The sequence below is a fragment of the Eupeodes corollae genome, chromosome 1 (genome assembly GCF_945859685.1).
Source record: "Eupeodes corollae chromosome 1, idEupCoro1.1, whole genome shotgun sequence".
Taxonomy (NCBI): Eukaryota; Metazoa; Arthropoda; class Insecta; order Diptera; family Syrphidae; genus Eupeodes; species Eupeodes corollae.
The window spans coordinates 15,898,179-15,917,535 of NC_079147.1; the positions used below are offsets into that span (position 1 = coordinate 15,898,179).

A 19,357-nucleotide genomic window follows, 5' to 3' on the forward strand; every position below is an offset into this window, starting at 1 on the left:
GTATGGATAGTTTTGTGGTCATTCAGGGTTGGAAATTGTTAAGGGTTGGTGTACATTAGATAGTTTTGCATTATGCGGGATTAATATTTATCGGCATTTCATGTCAGCAAATTTCGGCTATTTTTTAAGCTGCAAGTGGGAAGAATTTCATTTGAAATTTCTAATACTAATTCAATTTTACCCATGGGAAGATACACAATCGAGCAACACGTTAAAAATATTCAGGCTTATCATGAAAATTGGCTTTCAAATCAAAAAGTATACCTTGCACTTCGTGATTTTTCGTAGGAGAAAACATTACAACTGTACAGCTTGTACAGCTCGTACTCCAGAAAGTATTGCATTTACAAGTTTCCAAGGTGCAGTGGATGTGAAATTAAAAGACCCTGGACCATTTCAACTGTCGTCAATGGTCAGAATAGTGGGAAGAAATGGCCTAAGGAGATAATCAATACCAGCATAATAAAAATAAATGACAATAGCTTCCTAAAAAATGTGTGTTTTATTCAAAATCAACATCGACCCTTCAAATTTGACCATTTTTGACGGTGAAGCCAGTAATGAATCATATTGTATGGGTTTAAATTGAGTTTTAGATAAGGTTTACTTTAATATATATATTATTCAAATAAAACTGTTTTTTTTAGCTTTACCGTAGCCTCAAGAAAGCGTTGGTAGTTTTATATGAAAAGTTGAGTACAAAGAACTGTAATAGCTTATTTTGCCATAGCCACTAGGTGTCACCATTGTAAAAACACACAATGAATACACATTAGCTAGTTTGGCATTATGGTTGATTTAAATATATTATCTGCATTTGATTTCTGCAAAAAAGTGAAGCTTCATATAAAATTCATGTCTGTGCAATAGAGAAAAAAGACTAAAATTTAGAAAATATCCACTGTTGCATTATGGGAAATTCCAATAATGTTGATATCAAGATTATAGTGAAGACTAACACATTCTTATTTATTATAGCAAGCATAACAAAAAAGACTAATATTTCTATTTTATTTTTAAGTTTTATTATGCTAAATTTTGATGGTTTTTTTTTTTTTAAATTAATTAAATATTCCTTTTAATAGTGAGGTTCATACAACTTAATGCAATATTTTCCTTGAAAATTATAAATATCATTTTAAGACTGTATACAAAAATACTGCGTACCAAATTATAGACCAATTTTTTAGTTTTTGGTTGTACGGAAATGTTGATGCAGCTTGTGCCGTGTTTTAGTAAAGTACTTTATGGGAAGGAGAAAGAGTTAGTACTGATTGTATTTGATTCCGCTTTCAGATTTTGACTTATATATCTGCCTCAATCTACTTTTATGGATTATGCAGGTGCAGATACATGTTAATCCATTTTTTTGCTAAGTGTCGAAATTAGCCTTAACGGCAGCTTCTTCATAGTACTCAAAAAATTTGAACCGAGTAGGTTTCCTTTGTATATTAAACTTATGGAACTATCATCATAGATGTTTAAGGGGGGCCGGGGTGTAGTCACCTAGTGACCACTGCTATAGTAGCAACTGCAGTCTTTTTTTACTTAACTTTTCACTTTAGGTGTGAACTCACCGCCACACCTTCCAAATCATTCCCAAAAAAGAAGTCGATCGATTTCAAATTACATGGTCTTGGCGGCCAATTGACATCGCCACTACGTGAGATAAAATGGCAAAAGAGCCATTGTTTCGTCCACATCCATATCTTCCAATTCGTTCATTATCATCTCATGATACCGGACACGATTCGCAGTAACTGCCCGATAATGCCGCCAGCACATAATGACTGAAACACAAACATGCATCAGCTTCGGCTTTGTCTGCGTTACAATGGGCCTGCTTCGAAGCTTTCGCAAATGTTCTGCAAATTTGAACTAGAGCTTCCGTTTGCAGTCACATTACTTTCTTTTCCTACGATTGTCAAACGAAACGTGAGGTCAAAGCTGCATTGTGATAGCATGCATTGAATTCCTATGGCTGAACTGTTTGTGTTTCAGCCATAAACCATACCAAGCAGTCATTTTTTGTTGGTGCATGTGTTTTCCCACAACCGCTCTTGGATTATCGTTCGACCAAATGCGGCAATTTTGCTTATTGAAGAATCCACTGAGGTCAAAATGTGCCTCATCACTGAAGATGATTTTGTTGCTTTATTTCTTGAGTCAATTGTACCATGTAAGCTCATGTTTGGAAGTTCTTATGCATAATGTTCATCAACGATGACTGTGAGAGGTGCAATTGTTGAGCATGATGCAACGACGAGTTGAGATGGATGGCTCATCAGACGCACTATCGAGAACAGCAGCAATATTTGCTTCAGTACGAGCTGTACGAGCATACACTGGTGTTTTCACATCTACAGACTTCCTTTGCTCAAATTTGTACACGATTTTTCCGACCTCTAGGTGTGGTTCACATTCAATATTGGCCCTTAAAATTTAACCACCCTTTATATCTGCCTTTCTCTACTTTTCTGTATTATGCAGACGCATATACAAGTAAACTCAATGATTCGCATTACATCCATCTATCAGTAATTTTGTATTTTAAATGAGGAAGGAGCTGCCGATATTTTTTGGTGCCGATACATTTGGTGGCGCAACAGTCCATAGAACCAGATTCTAACGATTCTCAAACATTTCTCTATATGAGCCATGTGAAAGATGGGGTGGACCTACAGTTCTATGCCAAATCCAATCGGCTTTTTAAGAAACCACTTTTTATGACAAGAATTACTGTTGGAGAAGGCGGCTCAAAGGCAACAATTTAACCCAAGATCTCGGATAAAACAGAGTCCTACGCATTAACCATAATTTTATGGATACTTCGATAGTCACTTGTAATAGCTAATTATGTTGCTTTTTAATAAGAGATTTTATTAATAGATATAAATCAACACAAATGTTATTATAAATGGAACAAGATAAATGAAATTGAAGAAACGGCTAAGATTTCAGCAGCATATACTTTTTAAACAGTTTTCCAAAACTAATTCATTTTTCTTGACTTGATAATCTTGAAGGTTTCAAATGTGGTGCATGTGCGTTAACCTTACCGCACAAGTGCAATCAAGGAAAATACTAAAAAATCTTAAGTACCAAGATAGGTGGTCAGTTGTGATCACCTCTTAAAAAAATTACACAGTCAGGAAAGTTTTTCATCCAAATTGCAATTGTAGTGAGGGTTTCTTTAAAACCCAATATCATTTGACTCCAACCATGAAACATAGCTTGGTAGTGCAATCATTTAAATATAATATTTGTCAAATGATACAAAATTAAAGTTTCAGTTTTAAAATCCCTCAAAAGTATCGCGGCCATTTAAAATTATATTTATTATTAAAAAAACTCTTTACAAAATTTACCGGAATTGTTATAAAAGAGGGAAAAAAGAAGAAAGAAAACAATTTTGTTAGAGCTTTGTGATTATGGTTTGAAAAATGTTGCCTTGAAAAATGTTATGACCAAAAATAATATTTTTTTGATTTCAAATCAATTATTTTTACAGGTGTTTTGGGGCGACTTTCCATTACCGCAGCACGAATTTCATTCTGATTTTTTTTTTGCAGTTAGGTAGAGGTCTCAATAGAACATGTTTTAAATATTAGGGCGAGGAAACAACTTTAAGTCATAAAAAAAAATATTTTCTTTTTCGGACTTAACCCTACTTTTTTTGTATTGCATTTTTTGAGCCTAAAACAAGTTTTTTCTAATTGATAGCACGGCGTACTAACAGCTAGGTATCTAAGGGGGGGCGGCATGCTGCCCCCTGCAACCCCCCTGCTTGGGGTCACTATAGGATTTGGGGTGGGTGCGAGTTTGGGTATATGCAAAGTCCTTTTCCATTTGAGCACTAAAATAAAAGAAATTACCAAGAAAAAAAAAACAAGTATGGCAACACTGAACAAAAAACAGGGAAGAAATGTCAAAATCAACCATTTTTGAGTGTTTTGTATGGAAAAAAGTGAACTTTAAAAATTAATTAAAAATAAAAATAGATGTTTCCTCGCTCTAAAATTGCTATAGTTATTATTTATTTGCACATATCTATCGAATAAAAAAACCGCGAGTCGAAATTCGTGCTGCGGTAATGGAAAGTTGAGCCGGTGTTTTAACTTTTCACATTTGAAAAACTTAAATTATTTTATATTAGTTAATACCATTTTGTTACTTTTATTTATAATTTATTTCCGTGTGTTAGCGGTTTAAAATATGTCAGTGCTTAACCAACTTTAAAAACTAGCTTTAAAGTGTAATGTTTCACTGAACAAACCATCGTCTCCACTATTTTTTGGAACATTTCCTATTTTTCGCTCTCTTTTTTCATCCTAAATTAAATAGAGATTGATAAAAAAGTGACATTTCACGAGTTAGCGAAAAAATTTGACATCTCGAATTTGATGGTAGAAAATAAATACATTATTTTCCTTGCATTTCGAGTTTTCCCAATTTTTTTACAAGAATTATAAATTAAATACAATGAGACATCAATTGTTTCTTGCTCGTACCGTTTTGGTACAAAATAGCAATGTTGATGAAGCTTGTCGATTGTTAAATCGAATTCTTGGAAAAGAAGAAATCTTCGATCAATTTCGGCGAACAAGGCGCTATGAGAAACCATTCCAAGTTAGTAATTTATTTTTGTTATATAAAACTTGAGGATCTGAATATTTATGATACTAATGTTTTGTTCTCTTAAAAGGTTCGTCGTAGGGTAAATTTTGAAAAGTGTAAAGCCATCTATAATGAGGATATCAATAGGAAAATTCAATTTATCCTGAGGAAGAACCGCGTGGAACCATTCCCTGGCTGTAGTTGAATTTGTATCAAGAGTATCTTAGTTTGAAATTGTGAAATTTATTTGATTTTTGTCAAATAAAATAGAAACTTAAGAAGTTACAATATGAAGTGTTTAATTTAATAAAAATGTTTCAGAGAGCAAAACTACGAAATTTGGTAAACCTTAACTCAATTTTCGGTTTTAAGATTTCACAAGTACATTAACCTCGAACCGAAGGCTGCAAAGACGAAAGTGAAAAGATCATAGTGGAACAGTATACAATGACCACTTCTGCAGACTATATAAAGTCGACGACGAACCGAATGCCACTGTCATGCAGGATGATCGATTCAACATAGACGACGAAAGCCAACAATCCCGTCTTCCCGACTTAGACCAAGTAAAGATTGCCATATCTAATCTGAAGTCTAACAGAGCAGATGGCTTAAATGCCAAGGCTCTCCAAAACAGCTATTTATAATTTGGTTAGGAGCAACTTATCTGTAATATATGGTCAGAAGAAAGGATTCCCGATAAATGGAACCTTAGTATTGTTTGGCCGATTCTGAAAAAGGAGACTATCTAAACTGCACCAACTATAGAGGCATCAGTCCACCTAACATCGCTTTCATAATATTCTCTGCCGTAATATGTGAACGTTTAAAGCCCATGGTCAATATCCTGATAGATCGTTATCAGATCGTGGAAAAAACCCAAGAAGCATCTACAGGGACAAGCTGTATAGAACCATGTCTAGTTTTAGCATCCCTGCCAAACTCGTCCGTTTGTGCAGGATGACCATGGAGAATTCTCGCTGCTCCATAAAGGTTGGAAACAACTTAACAGAATCTTTCTATGCGAAAAAAGGCTTTTAGACAATTGAGCGTTGTCATGCGATTTCTTTAATATGGAGCAGAGCTCCTAAGTCAAGACTAAAGGGACTTTCTTTCAAAAACCGGTGCAATTACTCGTATATGCTGATGAAAATGGCATAATCAGAAGAAGTCGGCGTAATGTTAATGGGGCTTTTGCAAGCATTGAGGCAGAATCAACAAAAATTGGTTTAACGGTTTATGAGGCCAAAATAAAGTACATGCTGTCATCAAGAAAGGACCTACAAAACCAACGTCTCGGTCAAAACGTTACCATCGACAGACGTCATTAAGTAGGTAGTTAAGGACTTTTTCTACCTAGGCTCCGCTACGAATGAAGAAATCAACACGAGTGCCAAAGTGTCCCTATGAAAGGCCCTTATCATGCCCGTCCTGCATTACGGAAAGTACCTTAAGTCGTTTCGAGAGAAAAGTTCTTCGCGTCATCTACGGCTACGTTCCCATATGCATAGAAGGTGAGTAATGGAGGAAAAGGTGGAACGACGAACTGTGCGGGATGTGCAGCTCCGTAGACCTAGCCAGATGGCTAAAAGTCCTATGATTGAGATAGCTTGGTCACATAGATCGCATGGAACCAATGCTTCAACCCGGAAAGTCTTCGAATCCACAAATGAAAAGTGACCTAACTCAACTTGAAGGGCGCAACTGGAGACATCTAGCTAGGGACCGATCTGGATAGAGATGTTTATTGGATGAGGCCCTAGTTAACACAGCGCCAACTTAAGTAAGTATCACATCCACGGTTGCCACTTGAAAAAAAATTGTATGACGAAAGCTGAAAATAAAAATGACCAATCGTACTAAAAAAGGACCAACATAATTTTTGTCCGCAACAGTTTTAACTTCCCATTGAAAATTTTGACATGTCTCGGCGTTTCAAGGTTTCTAGAGTTTTTCTCAAAACCCATCTCTGCCTATCAACTCCTACTCTCACCTCCCCGCGGTGAACATTGGGTGCCTAGTACCTCAACTGGAAATTGGGTTCTAACCCCAGTGGAAAGTTGTTAGGGGCAACAAACGATAAAGGGGGGTGTTTCCACTAAGGCACCTCTCCTTATCCAGACGGCAGCGGAGGAATTCCCGAGATAGAATCAACGGTTGCCATGGCGTCTACAGTTTCAGTAAGGTTGAACTACTTAGTGAACACCTTATAGAGCTTCTTCGACATATTCGGAGCCCAGGCCTGTAAGGAGCGGTTTATCCGGCTCCCCTTCTTTGGAGTAATACTAAGGATCTGGCCCTCCAGGTTGGGGGTTGTGCCGTCTGGGTGACTTCCTGGCCACGTAAAAAATACCTTTAGTTGCGAAGCACCAAAAAGCCTCGGATACGGACGGATTGACTGTTGACAACCCACGCAAACGAAATAAAGACAACGAACTTCGGATCTTTACGTGGATTGTTAGGTCCCTTAATAGACAAGGCTAAATTCGGCAACATAAGCCTGATATGCGCTCATGCCCCAACAGAGGAGAAAGATGAAGACACCAAAGATCTTCAAGCTCTTGGACAAGACATATGAGCAGTGCCCTGGCTATGACATTAAAATTGTCTTAGGAGATTTAAACGCTAAGGTGGGAAGAGAAGACATCTTTGTTAGCCCAATCGGGACATAAAGCCTGCACGACACCACCTCCGACAACGGATTCAGACTGGTCGATTTCACTGCGGGGCGAGACGTTCTGGTAGCTAGTACGCAGTTCACACTTCTCAATATCCACAAGAGGACATGGAAATCTCCTGATCAATCAACCGTCAACCAGATTGACCACATTGCGATCGACGCACGACACTTCTCCAATATACTGGATATCCGAACTTTCCGAGGGGCCAACGTTGACTCGGACCACTACCTCGTTGTAGCCAAGGTACGGCTACGAAAATCTCGGTCCAAGCCAAAACAAGGAAGTACTGTGAGAAGATTCGACGTTAGATGTCTACAATCGCAAGAGACTGCCATGTCCTTTTCCGATCGAGTCTCTAGTAACCTCTTAAGGAGTCCTATTCTGCCTGCATTAAGCATTGAAAACCTCCTAGGGTACTAGCCTTGAACCGAAGCCTGTAAGGACGATCAGGGGAGCATGCACCAACTCATCTTTGAAAATATGGTCGGAAGAAAGCATGCCCGATGAGTGGAATCTCAGCATAGTTTGCCCGATACATACAAAATAAGACGCTCTTAATTGCGCCAATTACAGAGGCATCAATCTCCTAAACATTATATATAAGATAGCATCTACCGTATTATGTGAACGTCTGAAACCGTTTGTCAAAAACCTGTAGGACCAGGAAAGTCCACTACCGAACAAATATTCACACTACGGTAGATCTTGGAAGAAATCCAGGAGCTTCAAATTGATACCTACCATCTCTTCAACTATTTTAAAGCCGCAATGTCTAATTTTGGCATCCTTGACAAACTTATCCGTTTGTGCAGAATGACGATGGAGAATGCACGCTGCTCTATCAAGGTCGGAAAAGATCTTACGGATGCATTTGATGTCAAAAAAGGTTTAAGACAAGGCGATACACTGTCATACGACTTCTTCAACATCATTCTGGAAAGAATTGTACAAAACTCAACGGTAAATTACTCGGATACGCAAATAACATTGACATAATTGGAAGATCAAGGCGTGATGTCAGTGGAGCGTTTTCGAGCATTGCGACGGAAGCGAAGTAGATGGGTTTAGTGGTCAATGAGGGCAAGACCAAGTATATGCTGTGGCTGTCATCAAAAAAGGACACTGAACAACGACGTCTCTTGTTCTTGAGAAGTAAAGTCCTCTCTCGAGCATCTAAAATCACCATCTATAAGACACTTATCATTCCGGTTCTCATTTATGGCGCTGACGAATGTACCCTGTCAAAGAAAGATGAGAGCGTCTTAGGATGCTTCGAGAGAAAAATTCTTTAGGTGATTTTGGTCCCGTATGCATAGATGGAGAATGGAGGAGAAGATATAACGACGAACTGTACGAGCTGTACAGCGACACTGACCTAGTTAGCAGAATTAAAGTCCAACGGTTAGGTCATGTAGAGCGAATGGACATCAACGTTCAGCCTGGAAGGTCTTCGAATCCAATCCCGAGGGACGACGCAGTAGAGGAAGACCGCGACTCAGGTGGCGCACGCAGGTGGGTTGAGGGCCAGGTCCACGCCGGGTTGTAGCGCCACCTTAAGTAAGTAAGTAAGTGTTACTTATTTTAGGTCATCAATCAAACAATCAAATTTTTGATAAACTTAAAAGTCTAAGTTCCTATAAATCTTGTTTTTTTTTTGGAGAAACTCTATTTGAAAGTTTCATGAAAATTCCTTCATGAAACGTCCGTAGAGAATCAGTGCCTTCTAATTTACAATTTTCAATCATTCCTGTTTCCGAGTCATTCCAGTGATGGAGAGGATGTACACTTTTTATGCCGATTCCAATTTGCTATTTTCAAGATAGAACTTTTCATGACAAGAAGGCCACACTAATTTCCCCAATTCTACAACCCTATTGCATCATATACACCCTCCATCTTATTTAGAAGCTTTTAAAAGCTCGACTACTCGACTTTTCAAAACAAATTTCGTATTTATTAAGATTCCCCTTAACTGAGAAATTTCATCCCCTATTATTTGCGTTTGCAAAACTTCCCCATCAAAACACGTTATTATTTCATTGTTCTCTACAACTTGGTTCAAAGTGTTTTTACCATTCGCCGAGTGAGCACACATTTCGTCCTTTTTCAAAAACCCTACCGTATGGGAATTTATTAAAAGATATTATTTATATACACACATATTTATTTGTATATAGATACGAGTACAACAACAATCCGTCGCATAATAACGAATAACGATTTACACACAGGGTACACGTTCCGCAAAGTGTCATCCACATCCGTGAAATTTGTTCTCTCCTAATTTATTTTATTGTTTTATTTAAAACAAAAATAACAAAAGAAAATAAAGGAAATTAATTTGGGGTTTGTTTTAAATTTTGTTTGTTTTTGGTTTTTTTTTTCTCGATTGACCTGAATTTATGATATGTAAATGAAAAAATTATGATTTAATTAATATTCTCAAAAAATAACAACCAACTAAATACAATCAGATTGTAATTAAAATGTTGGTAATGTTAAATTAAAGTTGGCAAAAGTGAAAACACGTTTTATCGATTCGATTTAAAATAAAAAAGTTAATTTTCCAAAATACATAAATGTAAGTGATATTAAATTTGTTTGTCTTTTGAAATTTATGTGATTATTAAAACATAATAAAATTATAAAATACACAAAAACAACAAACAGGAGTAACGAAAATAAATAAAACAACAACAACAAAAACAACCAAAAGAAAAAGAACAACAACAACATTACGAAAACATTGCCAGATCCCATTAAGGTAAGGCAAATTGGATTACCTTGTTAAGTTAAGGCATTTTGTCACTCGGATATATTTACTCGTAAGGTCGCATAAGTATAAAAAAAAACCATACCTTTGCTGTCTCATCGTCCTCATCATCATCATCGTCCAATTCAACCAAAGTTATAGTTATATAGGCACAGGCATAGGCATATGTTCGTATAGCGGTGAAGGTTGCCAAATAGGTTAAATAAATGTTGTATGATAAATGTCCCCTTTTTCCAACTTCAATTTACTTCGAGTTCAAAAAGTTTGGGCTTATGCTGTAGGTCAAGGCTTAAGAAATTTTGAAGTTTCTCAAAAATGGGAACAAAAATAGAAGTACAAAAAATATTATTAAAACGGGAGCATTTTCTTGTGTTTATTGTTCTTGAAATGGAATTCCTGAGAATCCTCGACGTCGATAAAAATATTGAATAGTAATTAGGTCTAACGTGACGGATGGTAAAAAATTTGTAAAACTTCGACTTTCACCAGGAAGTATTATTTGGTGCCCAGAACTGACAAGCGTATTTGAGAAATGGTCAAATTCTGCTTATTATCCTAAGAATCAGATTTGTTTCGACTCCCCTCTAATCTAACCAAGAATTGAATTGGCTTCGCCCTCATTAGTTATTTAGTTGAATTAAAAGAAATTACAGAAAGATTTCTTGTAATGCTCATAGTTTTACATTTACCAAATTTAAGAAGCAAACAGTTTCGAACACAGTAATTAAACAATTAGTTGAGGTCCTTTTGCAATTTCTTACAATCTTACTTACTGACTTATTAAGGTGGTGATACAGTCCGGGGGCGGACCTGGGCTTCAACCAACAGCGGTCTCCAGTTTTGCACGCCAAGTTGGTTGAGGTCTTCACCCCCCTGAGTGCGCCACATGAGTAGCGGTCTTCCTCTACAACGCCGTCCCTCGGGATTGGATTCAAAGAATCTTCCGGGCTGGAGCGTTGATATGCATTCGCTCTACATGACCCAGCCATCTAAGTCGATGCACTTTAATTCTGCTAACTAGGTCAGTGTCGCTGTACATCTTGTACAGTTCTTCGTTATATCTTCTCCTCTATTCTCCATCTATGCGTACGGGACCAAAAATCCCCGAAGAATTTTACTCTCGAAGCATCCTAAGACGCTCTCATATTTCTTTGACAGGGTCCAGGCTTCAGCGCCATAAATGAGAACCGGAATGATGAGTGTCTTATAGATATTGATTTTAGATGCTCGAGAGAGGACTTTTCTTCTCAATTGCCTTCTAAATCCAAAGAAGCAGCGATTTGCAAGAGTTATTCTTCGTTTGATTTCAGCGCTGGTGTCGTTGTTTGTGTTTATACCGGTACTTAGGTAGACAAAGTCCTCAACTACCTTAAAGTTATAGCAGACCATTGTGAGGCTTTGTCCAACACGTCGTTGTTCAATGTCCTGTTTGATGACAGCATATACTTCGTCTTGCCCTCATTGACCACTAAACCCATCTTCTTCGCTTCCGTCGCAATGCTCAAAAACGCTCCACTGACATAACGCCTTGGTCTTCCAATTATGTCAATGTCATCTGCGTATCCAAGTAATTGGATGGACCTTTGAAAGATTGTGCCTCTGGTGTTGACGGTTGAGTTTTGCCCAGTACTTTCCAGAATGATGTTGAAGAAGTCGCATGACAGTGCATCGCCTTGTCTAAAACCTTTTTTGACATTAAAAAAAATTTAGAGGGTCTCCTTTTTTATGTATCGTGTAAACTATGCTGAGATTCCACTCATCGGGCATGCTTTCTTCCGACCATATTTTGCAGATGAGTTGGTGCATGCTCCCTACCAAGTCATCGCCTGCTGCTTTGAATAGTTCGGCAGTCCGATGAGACTCGATCGGAAAAAGACATGGCAGTCTCTTGCAATTGTCGAATTTTCAGTTTAGGTATTCCGCTAATTGTTTGGCGTACAGATCTGAAGTTCGTTGTTCTTATTTCGTTTGCTTGGGTTGTCAACAGTGAATCCATCCGTATCCGAGGCTTGTTGGTGCTTTGCAACTAAGGTATTTTTGACCTCGTCAGGTAGTCACCCCGACGGCATAGCCCTCAACCTAGAGAGCCAGATCCTAAGTATAACTCCAAAGATGGGTATCCCGACAAAACCGCTCCGTAGAGGCCTGGGCTCCGAATAAGTCGTAGTAGCCCTGTAAGGTGTTCACTAAATAGTTCAACCTTACTGGTTCTCGAGAATTCAACCGCTGCCGTCTCGATAAGGAGAGGTGCTTTAGTGGAAACACCTCTCCCTCTCTCTCGTTTGCTGTCCCCAACAACTTTCCGCTGGGGTTAGAACAAAATCTCCAGTTTAGATACTATGCACCCGATGTTCACCGCGGGGAGGTTTGAGTAGGAGTTGATAGACAGAGGTGGGCTTGGAGAAAACCCTGTGGACGCTTTAGTCCTCTTGAATGCACATGTCTACCATTTGAACATCTTACAATCACGAGAGCTTAAAACAGTTTTGAAAAATTGTTACATCGTCGACATAAATAAAGCACTAAAAGTGCTTCAACATAGACGGTTAATCGTTTAGAAACAAAATAAAGAGAATAAGGCCTAAGTGACTACCTTGTAGTATTCCAGAGTTAACTTCGAACTTGTTTGATTCGCATTATAGAAAATGTACTGAGCATGATCGATGCAATAAATAATATTGTGGCCATTTTACGAAATGTTCAATAAAACGCAGGTTTCTTAATTTAAGAAGCAAAACTCTATGTGAGATGATATGTCTAATTCCTTACCGAAGTCAGTAAAAATACAGACCAATTATGTTAATTATGAGTCAAATCAGTTTTTAGAACGCCCCTTAGTAAAACCGTGCTGTTTTGGAACGATTATAGATTTAACATAAAAACTATAGTGATTTACAAACAATAGGCTCAAAGAGTTTACGAACAATAGCTTGGTCTTCTCTTTTATGTGAGGTGATTATAAAGAAACTTTTCCAATAGATAAAAACGCAAAAAGAATGGACGAAGGAAACGACATAATGACTTACACAGTTTTTCAAAATTGTAGATGGTTCATCAGGACCTTGATTTACAAGTATAGTCAAGATTGTAATATTGTCAGAATTATTATTGAAGTTCATATCGGTCAAGTAATTAAAAAATTTCAATAGATCAAAGCCTTGATTTATTACGTCAGATTCACCATAGCTTTAAGCATCAATGCTTATGGTACCACTGCTTAAAGTATAACTATAAAAAGTCCTTTGTAAGAAGTCCGAAAAAAATTAATTATCTATAATATATATCGTGACTTGAAGGACCATTGAGCTTAAGAACAAACTGGCGGAACAATATTTTTTGTTGATTTCATTTTTTTAGAAAAAAAAGGTTTCTTATTTAAGCTAATGGTAAAATGCAAAAATAAAAAGAAAAACAAAATAATTGTGACAAAATGACGATAAACGAAATATAAGGCTTTTTGCTTTTGGAATTTGTCAAATTTGACGCTTTGTCAATATTAATAAATCTCTTAAATCTATGTCCAAGGTTAAAGAGATGTGTTTGATTTTGCGTGTACGAAAACCCTCATTTTCGTTCTCAATATCTCAAGAACTAGTAAAGATATCGAATTCCTATTTTAAACAAATTTGGTTCAGTACAAATATCTCACGAACCAATGATGATATCGAAATTCGTTCAAAATTGTATTTTACGCATTATTATTATTTTTGTAAATAAAAAAAATGTCTTACGAATTGAAACTTACATAACGTTTAGAATAGTTTTATACGACAAGAAATAACATTATTTACAATACGGCAATTTTTTTATAAAAATTATACTGACTGTTTTTTTTTTTAACGTTCAGAAAACAACAATTAATTTTTCCATTTTGATTCATATTGTTTGTTTTTATAAAAAAAACTTGACAGGGCTTTGAGCAAAAGTCATAATAATTCGCTTACAGAATTATAATTTTTGTTTTTGCTTTCAGTATTGTACCACCATATAGTTTTTTCGTATATTTCTTCTTTGATACGCTTTAAGTTCAAATTGAAGCAACTAAGAAAAAAGTGTTCAAAACATCCTTATTTTGAAACTTACTTTTAAAAAATGTTGCCTTATTTATGTTTAACCCTGGGATTGCTTTAAACGATTAATTACAAAAATTAACATCAATGACCTTTCGCGTATTTTTAAAACTATCAAGCGGGAGCGAAAAAGCAGTTTTGACAGGGTTATCTAATCCAGAAACCCGGAATTCGCCTTGGATTCGTTTTTTCTTGTATGGAAAACTAGAAGGTCATTCGAAATTGTTGGAATTTGTTAGAATTATTTAAGGACGATTGACCAATTTATATTTTTTTAAGATTTCTAAGAATTTTCTAGGCGGATTGACAGAGCGGAGATTCAATAAATATAAACACAATTCACTATTCATTCTTTTCATGACTTTTTGAATTATGCCACAGAGAATTCTTGAGAAATCTAATCATAAAAATTCTGTTCTCAAATTTCTGACAGTAAAAGTAAAAAACTCGCACCAGAAACTTTGTGTTTATATTTCTGAAAATACGGAAATCTCTGGGATCGTAGAAATATAATATATAATATAAACTGTCCAATTTAATTTAAGAAATAATTCATCTGTCAAACTATCAAAAATAAAATATTGACGTAACATGGTACACATTATTGATTTAAGCAACCTTTTTGATTGGGGTCTTGAATAGCAGAGTTCTTCCAGATTTGTTCGTCATAATTACATGAATTTCGCTTACGTTTGGTCATCGAGACGAATTGAGAAGCTTTTGAAACTATTGTACAAAAAAACTGGAATTGTTTTAAACTTCTTAGAAAGAAAAAATCACGTCATTATTTATTTATATTTAAATACATACATACGAGTACATTAACTTAATGTATAAAAATTAAAATGAAACTCTATACTCCATATTAAATAGAGTTTTCTATTCGGTTACTGCCTACATTTTTTAGAAATACATCTTAATGTGATGTTGTTTACACTATTTTTTAAGACCTTTCGATTGTGTGTATCAGAAAATACTTGTAAAAAACTTAAACTCCTCAATTTTAAACTAGAATCATTTGTAGCTATTTATTAAGGCGTAAACAATATATCACGATTGGTGATGTGTTGTCAAAAGAAATTGAAAATATTTTTGGTGTACCCCAAGGCAGTCATGTAGGACCTCTTCTTTTAATTCTTTTCATTGCATTTCAAATTCGAACTTTTTATTATATACTGACGCCCACAAGTTTTTTAAATGCATAAAAGTGTTCAAATGTATCTGAATAATATAATTAATTGGTGAAACCGAAATGGGCTATTTTTTTAAATTTAAATAAATTTAGTCCTATGAAATATTCAAGAATTTATTGCCCAATAAGTTTTGAATACAAAATTGATGATATCTGTCTGCTAAGATTTTTGAACCAAAAGGTTTTGACGGCTATTTTTATTCTAAAATAACTTTTCAATTCAAATTGATTAAGTAAGGTCTAGAGACAAATCTCTTGAATTTAAAAGAGAATTAAGTTCTGCTTTCTTTGCGTTTTATGTCTAAAACACTAATATTAATTCGAAAACTTGTCAAATATTTCAAGACGTTTTTTTAAACACATAAGAGTCTCTTCCTCTAATCTAGATTCCTTTAACTTTTGGAAGTATTGAAAAATGTCTATCAAGCTCATATAAAATGTGAAATTCATAGAACTTAATGTGACTTAAAATCCGATATTCCGAGGAAGGCAATAAACCAATAGTGTTATTTGTATGATAATTATCTAGTAAGAAGATATGTATGTATGTACATACCAGTGGCGAGGCGTGACTTATTTATAAAGTTAAGTCGGAGAAAAATGAGGGACTAGAAAATATATCAGAAATGTACTTGCTGAAAAAGATCTCCCAACTGAAGTAACAATATTCGGAAGTGTTAAAAACAATCTACTCAAATTAAAAATTTGAGGAAATGTGTCGCGTAACATGTCTAACATGAGTGCTAAATCTTCAAGGTGACGAAGGGATGGAGTTGTATGCAAAAACTTTAAGTTCATTTTTTAAAGCCGCAAAATCGAATATTCCAGGAAAAATATTTATTAAACAAGATATTTTTTCATACGGCATTGTTGCTACAAAAGAATCCTATTTCGATTTATTAAGAATGTTAATCTAAGAATACTAAATTAGTAAAAGATTTATATCTTGCATTAAGTTGACATATAATATTATCTTTAATTTCTGTACAAAAAAGCGTTTATAGCGCGTTTTTGAATCCGTTTCAAACAATATCCTTTTCAATGCCGGTTCTCCGCAACCGTTAGCGTTTAGACTTTCGAAAATTGATTCAAATTTCTCTATCAAATCAGAGCCAAGCCAAGCCAAGGTTCAAAACATTCTATTTCTCTCTTTGCGATTTTAACATCCGTTTGTTTATTTGGAATCAAATTGAAAAGAACACCAGAAATATTTGCTTTCTAATTTAATGAATAAGCTCAAAGGAGGGGTAGAGTGTCCTATTTCTACAAGAAATTAAATTTCTTAAAGTCATTATTTTCATCTAACAAAAAATCTCTCAAACAGCAATCTATTCCTATAAGAGCCATTGTGACTTTTAATTTTAAGTTACTAAAATTTAAACTAAAAGGCAACCACATTTCCCAAATTACTTCCAATTCAAATTTTGTTCACACTTTTATTTATACACCTTGCACTGCAAATCTGCCTCATTAATGTTGGCTACTTGTGCCACTTAATTAAAATTACAGTAACTTTCTGCCAAAAATAATTCCACTACGTAATTTTGCTTAAGTGGCAACCCCTACTTCTTAAACTTCATCCGCCGAGAATGAAGGAAAATATCGAATAAGTCGATAGAAGACGGGTTACGTTTGGCTTGTTTTCTATACAGAATGGATGAATTTTTGTTTGCTCTATGAATAACAAGTGTAGTGCGTCAACGCACTGCTTTGCTTAGGCTCAACCTGACATGCGCAATGCGTATTTCTCCATTTCCAACAATCTTGTTTGTTTTTGCACAAGCAAGTGAATTTTCAGATACATAGAAATTCATCGAAGGAAAGGCGGTGAACATCGGGTTATTTCTATGCTTAAGAAAGCGTTGGTTGAATAAAGAAGCACTCGCCTAGGGAGAAGTAAAAGAGGAAACGGGATAGAAAACAAATTTTGCTCTATTCAGGGAAAAAATAATAACCCGGCATACCTTTGAAGAAGAAAATACATGTTGATTAAATTATTGTAAGTAATGTCGATGTCACAAGGGTTGCTGTTGTATGATTTGTTTATATACATGATGCATGAAGTTTTTCTTGTTGATATTGAGATTTACAAAAGGTAAGTCGATAGGAATCGACTTATATGGTGCCTTCGCCACTGGTACATACATATTTTTAAATACTTGGATAAGGCTTTGAATGAAAAATGCTTTTGTTCTTAACACTGGCATATTAATTCAGTTGCCTTAAATAAGACTTTTAAGCACCAGAGCTTAATCAATGAAATTTGAAGTTTTAAAAAAAAGTTTCATTGCTAATTGTTTAATTTTTACCAGTTTGAGTTTAAGTCCCTTACGAAACGTAAAAGACTAATCATGTTAACATGATTGAGACCGTTTAGATCGTTAATGAAGAATTCTCCTAAGTAATTTTTGAGTTTTTGAGCTAGGCATGTACAGTGGAGGCGAAGAACTGTTTTCTCATCTTTGCCATTCGTACAGCTTCTGCAAAATTCATTTGAGAATACACCTATCCACGTGGCGTGTTTTTCTATGAAACGAAAGACGACCTTATATGCGATCTGCTTAGAGATAGCAAGCACCTTAAGCGCTTTAAATCTACTGTAGGCAAGATGTTTTTCGTGATTATGTTATTCCATCTGATGCTTGCCTTCTTCTCTTGCATTGAGCAATAGTTTAGATGAAGCGATTGGTATACCAGTATGAGCCAAACCGTGGTAGAATGAATAGTAGTGTACTATTTCTGGCGAGTTCATCTACCTTACAACTTCCTGGAATCGCCCAGCACCCAGCAAAGGTGAATATTAAACTGTTGTGCCATTTCCATTAGATTTTGTGGAAACCGAGTCCAGGGATTTAACTATTTTAGAAAATACTAATATCACATATTCATTTCAAGTTTTCTTTAAGCCAGGACAAGACTTCTTTTATTGCTAAAGGTTTCGCCGTTGAACATGCTACAATGACTGAAAAGGCTGATTGAGAGATTAATTTCGGCCGTTTAGATATAAAGATCTGTATAAACGTGGATTGACTTGTCTTCCATTCCAGGAATGCATTTTCCTCCAGGAAAGATTTGGAAGGTAGAGAAGTCTGGAGGTATGGGGAATGTTAAGTCTGTGTGTTTAAAAATTGATTCTAAATGCTTTTGAATTACGGAGTGGCCTATGTTGTTATCAACCCACTGCCATGAAACTTTGAGGTGAATAGCAGAACTTGCAGCTATTTTTTTTCCCTTATATATCAAGATTTGTTAGTTAGAGAAGAATACCCAGTCCCGCAGATGTGATCGTGTGAAGTGATCCGCTTCTTCGTAGACAAGCTCAACTTTGGACTATATTTAGTTTGTTCGTAGCGGTTTATCTCTTTTTATAAAACAATATACAACCCTACCACATCGTACATTAAAATCGGTCTCATTATTGATGTGTATAACCAATGCGTAATGCGGGGTTGTAAGCCCAAATTATAACCAATAACTTTTTTGCAAGAAAAGAAAAGAAAAGAAAAGAAAGTATCTCTTTGTATTCTTTCTTGTATGTAACGTTTCAATTTAGTTTTTTGTCTAAAATAAGACCCATGCACTGAGCCTCGTCTGAGAACATTAATTGGGTACCTTTAATATAGAGCATTTTCTATTTCCTCGAAAATGGGAATAAATCGGTTTTGTGTGGTTGAAGCCCAGTTCACACCATTCAGGCCAAATTATAAGTTTGCCTATGGAGTTTTGTAGGAGTTCTTTTAAAATTACAGTTCAAAACTGTTAAAGTCTATAATATAATATGTCCCTATTAAAATAAGTGGAATATTCTGATATTGCATTATAAAACTACAATATTAAGTTTTAGCTTTATTATTATTCGAAATAAAGCAAAATCGTACACTTAGGCGTATACGTACTTTTTTATTGAATTATTTTAAAAACGTAGTTTTAACTTTTTAACGTTGTGCATCTCAAATTTTTAGACATGGTAACGCATTTGCTTGGCCATTTTATTTTTGATTTTGATGAAATAGATTTTCCAAAC

General features: G+C 35.5%; 2 protein-coding genes across 4 annotated transcripts in view; both read left to right on the forward strand.

Annotated features, from left to right (window-relative positions):
* Positions 1 to 4,361: 4,361 nt before the first annotated feature.
* Positions 4,362 to 4,905, forward strand: LOC129940515 (28S ribosomal protein S21, mitochondrial). The gene is made up of 2 exons (XM_056048881.1): positions 4,362 to 4,629; positions 4,706 to 4,905. Exons 1-2 carry the CDS (start codon positions 4,483 to 4,485, stop codon positions 4,820 to 4,822), a joined length of 264 nt encoding a protein of 87 aa, XP_055904856.1. The 5' UTR covers positions 4,362 to 4,482; the 3' UTR covers positions 4,823 to 4,905.
* A 4,456-nt stretch (positions 4,906 to 9,361) lies between these two features.
* LOC129938341 (mucin-2) overlaps positions 9,362 to 19,357 on the forward strand; it is a 304,608-nt gene continuing 294,612 nt past the window's right edge. For 2 of the 3 annotated variants that reach the window (XM_056045828.1, XM_056045830.1), the window contains exon 1: positions 9,362 to 9,879. In XM_056045828.1, coding sequence (XP_055901803.1) covers positions 9,878 to 9,879 — 2 coding nt within the window. In that variant the 5' untranslated portion in view covers positions 9,362 to 9,877. Of the gene's footprint in view, positions 10,063 to 19,357 lie in introns of all 3 variants that reach the window. The other variant, XM_056045829.1, reaches the window with a different exon arrangement.